Raw genomic sequence first — 6,339 nt, forward strand, 5'->3', positions numbered from 1 at the left:
ATGATCAATTTTACTGAGACACAAGAGCCTCTGCACAGAGCAGAAGCAACAAAGAAAAGTCTTGTTCCTCAGGACAGATTTCTAAGAATTTTCATCTTTGGAAGTCCATCAGGAATGGTTAATCAAGAATAATGGACAAGCAATTCATGAATGTTAACTTTCAAACATGAAACCTCTTGATCTAAGCAATTAAGTTTTGGAAGAAAAGAAAAAGTGATTAGATTGGGACTGAGAAAATAAAAGAACAAAGAACCGCAACTGGTTCCCTCTTAATGTTGGGAATGTACCAGGAAATGTCACCTCAGCACTCAGCTGCCTCGTGCGAAACTGCCAGAAACACCAAGTCACCGTCACTGGAAACTTCCATTACAGGCAGCTGTTGGAGCAATCTCTTTAGAGCAATCTAAGCTGCCAGAATTGTGCTGTGGCAAGGCCCATGCTAGCTTCATGTAGTGTGTGCATGGAATTGCCTAAGGTAAGTGAGACTGGTGTTGACAGCTCGAGCCCAAAGCCTGGTCTCTGGGTTGTACCCAGCAGTGACAGACCTGCTGCTTTCCCTGACAGATGTGCTCCCTGATGCATAAAGTCACAGCCAAGCAGTGGATTTCAGTGGTCTGCTTGAAGAATCGTTTTCCTCCCGACTGGGATCCTTGTTAATCTTTCTTTGGGTAAAGCAAAGCTTTTGTGTGTTCAGGAGGAGCTGGGTAGGCAAAGTAGGAGGAATTCCTTGGCACGGAGGGTCGTGGAGGCAGGGCATTAATGTGGCCATGTCAGGAATTATAACAATTGAGTTATTTTATTTTATTGAAAAGCCCTGCCCAAAACTATGTACAAAACTGGTTCAGGTTTATTTACAGATTCTAATTCAATTGGAATTCTTCAAAGGATGTTATGGTCAAATTTAGAGATTAAGGAAGTCAGGAAATGGAAAAGGCTAAGCTATGAACACAGCTTTATCTCCCTGTCAATCAGGCTGAGCAGAGAATTAAGGGAGCTGAAGGCTTTACTCATGGAAGTGAAATAGGTAGTTGGCTTTGATCCCTTGCTGGATTTCTCTGTGGCTCGGCTGCCTTCTGACGCTGTAAGCCATATCCAATAGTCTGGATCCATGTGGCAGAAGCCCAAGGCAGATGGCAAAGTGCCAAACTGATAAATGTCTCAAGACATGGCTTCCACAAGATAGGGATTCATGGGGGCAACGCTACCTCAGCAGCGGCAGGGGAGAGCCAAACTGCTCGGGTCTCCCCCAGTTCAGAATAGCAGCCAGGAAGTTGGCTGCTGTATAGCCCAAGAGTAGCTGGGGCCGGGTGCCGCCTGCAGCTCTCTCAAATGGACCCCAGCTCTTGCCAAGCTTATAAGTTTGCACAGAATGGTGCAAAAGTAGAGAGAACTCTCCAAAGGCAGGGGCAGTGTAAAACCGAGAGCCATGCAAAAAGGTAGGAGCCATCCAAAAGCAGGGACAGTCAAAAATGGGAACTCTGTCACAGCAGGAACCTGTCCTGTTGGGAGCTCTGTCCAGGCGGGAACTCTTTCAAGGCAGGAACCACCTTGCACTTTCTCCCTTGCTCTACTTATGCTTTTCTAGAGAAAGTGTCCAGTTGTCATTTCATACTGGGCACAAAAACCCAGCCAAGCACCAGCCCAACTCCCACTGTGGGCTTCCACACAGTTCAGTACACCTGTGGAAAGGCACCTTTTGCTGTTCCCTCTTCAACCTTCTTCTCCTCCCCATTCAAACCTGCAGCGGTGGGGTAAGAGGAAAGTAATTTGAAGTGTGCCGGAACACAAAGGCACAGGCTTTGGAGATTGCTCATGCAGATAACAAAGTGATTCCCTCTGGATGGAAGATGCTGGAGACAAGGTTCTGAAGTATCAAAGGAACAAGCCAAGGAACCAGTGTTTAGACAAAAGAATGCCCACATCCCAGCACCTCTCCTGCCTTGCCTTCCCATTCTGAAGAGTTTGTAAACATTGACTGCTGCACTCCACTCATACAAAGACATCCTAATGTGTTTCTCTGATAGGCACTTGACCATCGTTATCCTGACACACAGTGGCTTCCAGCTTCTGAGTGTTGCCCATGCTGCATGCCTCACTGTGGATGCACTTCAGTTTGGCTGTCGGTCCCAACAATGTTTTTCTGAGATAAGGACTTGGTTGGGATACTGTAAGATGACTCAAAAGAAGTGAAAATGCCTCTGCAGCTTTGATCCTTGCCTCTTTCAGTCGTTTTTAGCCTCAGCATGAGCCAAAGGAGAACCTGTGTTGTGTGAAGGATTTCAAGGAGTGGTATCATAGCAAAAAGGAAGATTAGAGATCATCATCAGCAAAGTAGTGTCTGTGTCTTTCCTCTGCTAGCAGAGAGCTGTGTTCCTGCTAATCATTCAGATGCCTGCGCCTGAGGTGTGCCTGGAAGAAGTCTGCATCCTTTCAAAGTACTACCCAATGAAGCCTATGGGGATCAGTGCAAGGTGAGGGAAATGGAAAGTTGTTGCCTGCCTGCTTCTCTGGTGTTCAGTGGGATTGCCCCTGGGCATTATTCAGCATGCTCTGCCTAAAATGGAGACCTCTCTTTTGAGAACAGTACAATCCCATAAACTCCAATACTCTCAGCACGGCCAGTTCATTGCATCCTCCCCTTACTTTCCCCATTTCATGCCACAGGAGTCAAGATAAAGTGCATAGTAATGAGAGACAGGCAGGGTTAATGCATGCTAGAGGACTTTATTGTAAAGGCATGGTCACAACTGAGCATCTGCATCATGGAGAAAGGAAACTCTGGAAGGAGGAGATGCTAGGGAAGAACAGCATTGGGGCTGGCTTGGTGCAGCAGTGATGCAGCAGCTGCACTTGGCTGAGGCCAGGTGAGGATTTTAGGCCTTGTTGTTGGCACGGCAGTAGACAAGGTCCAGCAGGTGCAGGACGTTGATTTTGGTGCATGATCCCTGGTTGACAGTGTATTGGGGTCCTGTGAAAGGAAGGCAGGAAGAGAAAGGAAGATGTCAGAATGCAAGAGCCTGTGCCTGATCTGCTCCGAGCCAGCAGTGTTGTGAGTAAGTGCTGCAGCTGGAACCTTTCAGGTGTCTGAGGGGAAGGTTGTGCCTGTGTCTGGGGGGGAACGGCAGCAGCTGCGCATCCCCCCCGAGGCAGAGCAGCGCCAGGCTGGCTACAGGCATTGTCCATTTGCTCGCACTCACCCTGCACTTCGTAGGTCTCGTAGGTTGTGAGGCCGCTGCACAGGGCGGAGATCTCTTGCCCGTAAGACTGCAGGTTGAGGATGGGTCTCTTGATGACGTAGACCACCTCCTTTGAAGGTCGTCCTTGAGCCTGCTGGAGCTGAGCATGAAATGACATCAGTCAGCAAGTTGAGTGCCTCCATGCATTCCATGCTAAGCACACTCATGTTTCTGGAATGGTGCCTGGCTGCTTGCTGTTTCCCCCACCGCTGCGCTGGGTACTGTCTTCTCCTCACTGTGTGCCTCTGGGGCTGTGGGCTTCAAGCTCATGCAAGCAGCCACGCCTGTGACTTCAGTTTCCTTTGCAGCACTGTGCAAGCTCCCAAGCAATTGCTCCCCTGGAATCTTACCCTGTTCTGTTCAGCCAGCCTGGGCAGAGCATCAAAGGTGGGCATCACCCTCCTGTCCATCGTGGAAATGTAGCAAACTCCCTCTGATGTCACTTTGGTTGCAATCACGCCCTGCAAAGTGAAGTGAGGGACAACTAAGGACTGAAGAGCAGAAGATGGGAATAAAGTTGGTGTGAAAGAGGAAAGGAACGTGGATGGTTCTACGCCAAAGTTGGACTCTTGGTGCAAATTGGAAAGGAAAAAGTGCTGTAGTGTGGTCGGCTTTCCAGGAGCAATCTCCTCATCCATTCCCTGAACCAGTCCCCTGCCACTCACCGTCTGGTAGTTCCAAATGCTTTTCCATGGCCTCAGGGTGCCCTTCTGAGTGATAATGGCCACGTGCAGTTGCCTTTTAATGGTCAGAGTTTGGGTGCCGACGATGACTGTGTTCTGCTGGTTCTGGATGGAGAAGACAAAAGTCCACAATGCTTTTAGACTTTCAACTTATTGATCCCTTTCCTGCAAAAGGGTGGGGAAAGAAGCAAGGAAAACTCCTAGAGCATGGAGCACAGAAAGAGCAGCAATCGTTGTGTGTGGAGGTGCAGAGTGCCCTGGGCCATGTACTCCCAAAGCATACCTGAGGGTAATTGGGCCTGGGGAACACATCCTGCCCAGGGTAGACATCATGCCCAGGGAACACGTCCTGTCCAGGGTAGACATCCTGTCCAGGAAACCCCTTCTGTCCAGGCAACACCTGATGTCCAGGTCGTTGCCCAACCTGGAAGAGACCACAATTAGCTGGTAAGAGCTGAGGCCCGAAGGAAAAGCTACTGACCAAAGTCAATCATCTCATGATCCTGTCATGAGCAATCCAGAGAAAGATCCTTTGAGCTCTACTTACAACAAGCCCGAGGGCTGGAGCCAGGCAGAGTCCAAGGAGGACGGTAGCCACAATCTGAAATGGAAAGGGAAGGCAAGAATAGAGCTGCAGGTCTGTGTGTCCAATCCAGCAAGAGGATCCGAGAGCCTTTCTACTGCTCTGACTGGAAAGTGACCTCCCTGGGTCCCCTTTTGCTTTCCCAGTGTCATTGCAGGATTCACCTAAGGTGACTCATCCTTGCCTTACCCTAGACTAACAAAAAGCAGACCCAAGGGAGGTAGTTTAGAGAGCTGAATCTGGAGATGCTGGTAAGCTCCTAGGGCCTGTGCTGCTGTCTCTAGAGGAGAAAATCTGCCCCACGGATGCCTTTTTGGTAGAGACAGGCAGAGGCAGTTGTGAGAGAGAAAGGCAATGCTAGGAGACAAAGTTGGGAGTGGAGAAGGGAGCGAAAGAGCATCTACTCACAGCGCACTTCATCGTGACTGCAGAGCTGATGCTGGAGCAGGTGGAATGAAGGCTGTGACCTGTGCACCTTATATAGTCTTTGAGAATCAGGTGAGAAAGCAGCAAGTGTTGAAATAAAATAATTCTGTCATTTGTATCCCTGCCTGGATGTCACCAAGAATAATTTCCTGCTGCAACAACTCCATGAACATGGGGCCTGTGCTTCTGTAAATTTGATCTGCCATCGTCTGATAATTATGGGATAAGGATCCATTTTCAGGGAAGAATTGATTATGTTTGGTTGTAACCTTCTGACCTCTACCAAGCCCTTTTGAAAACTGACATCAAATCCTGGGCCAGAGATAGCCCAGGGCCTAGACAAACCTCATCAAAGCCTTGCTGTAGGCAAAATAAATAAGAGCCCCTGTGCTTTCCAGGGTGTGCTGTGCGTTCCCGTGTGAGCATAGGGCCAAGCAGTGATGGTCCAAAGACAACACTGGCTCTGGAAATGGCTTTAGCGAAACGAGGCCGTTCAGGCTGGAATGTTAGAGAGCTGGGCCAGTCTGTGGAGGTCTCTTTGCTGTGATGGGTGGCCCCAGACAGGGCAGAGCTGATGTGGCAGCAGTGGGAGGCAGGGGGAGAGGCTGTGCTGGGCGCATGAGGGCGAGAGCAGGAACGGGTGGGCAAAGGCTGCTGAGGCAGCAGCAGTGGAACAGGGGCTGCAGCTCCTCAGCGCCCTGTCTGGGAGCATCCTCGCATGGTTCTGCCCTTGCAGCTCGAATAACAGCAGGCCTGGAAGTGTTTTCTCCCTGTCAGACTGCTGTTAGGGCTGCTGTTGCTGTCTCTGCACCTATTTGTGTGTTGTAGAAACCAAAACCCCTACAAAGTGTGGTTTGGGTGTGTGGTGGGCATTTGGAGCTCATCTCTGTACCCCTGCAAAGCTGCTGACCTGTGCGGGATCCCTGCGCTGGCACAGCTCCGGCTGCGTCAGGACCTGCTCACCATGGACTCTGCTCAGGTCAGATCCCTGCGGCCTGGAGGAACTGGAAGGCAACATCTCTTACAGAGCTTGGGCCACGGTCACCAAGGGCTCCAGAGCCTTTTCCTGGTGACACGTGCTGGGAGAAGGGAAGAGGACTGTGCAGTATGAGGTTGGAAGTGGAGAGGAGGTTGTCTGCAGACACACCGGGCGAGTCAGACAGGCCCTTTTTGTGCAGACTGATAACTGGCTAAGGCAGCCTGTGAAATCTGCTTGGGAAGTCATACAGGATGGGGCCAAATGCCCGGAGTGGATTTTGCAGGAGCTCCACTTCATCAATTTGGAATTGCTCTCACTCTTTGACAGGATGGATAAAAGCACAGCACAGACCACTGGGCATTGATGATCAACTTTACTGAGACACAAGAGCCTCTGCACAGAGCAGAAGCAACAAAGAAAAGTCTTGTTCCT

The 6,339-nt window shown here is 50.0% G+C and overlaps 1 protein-coding gene across 1 annotated transcript; it reads right to left on the reverse strand.

Annotated features, from left to right (window-relative positions):
• Window positions 1-2,873: 2,873 nt before the first annotated feature.
• LOC135192391 (gastrokine-1-like) lies at window positions 2,874-4,922 on the reverse strand. Its single transcript, XM_064175493.1, has 6 exons — window positions 4,911-4,922; window positions 4,467-4,520; window positions 3,902-4,024; window positions 3,587-3,697; window positions 3,198-3,336; window positions 2,874-2,968 (listed from the first exon to the last, which is right to left on the reverse strand). Exons 1-6 carry the CDS (start codon window positions 4,920-4,922, stop codon window positions 2,874-2,876), a joined length of 534 nt encoding a protein of 177 aa, XP_064031563.1.
• Window positions 4,923-6,339: the final 1,417 nt, after the last annotated feature.

This window comes from Pogoniulus pusillus, chromosome 42, assembly GCF_015220805.1.
Source record: "Pogoniulus pusillus isolate bPogPus1 chromosome 42, bPogPus1.pri, whole genome shotgun sequence".
Classification (NCBI taxonomy): domain Eukaryota; kingdom Metazoa; phylum Chordata; class Aves; order Piciformes; family Lybiidae; genus Pogoniulus; species Pogoniulus pusillus.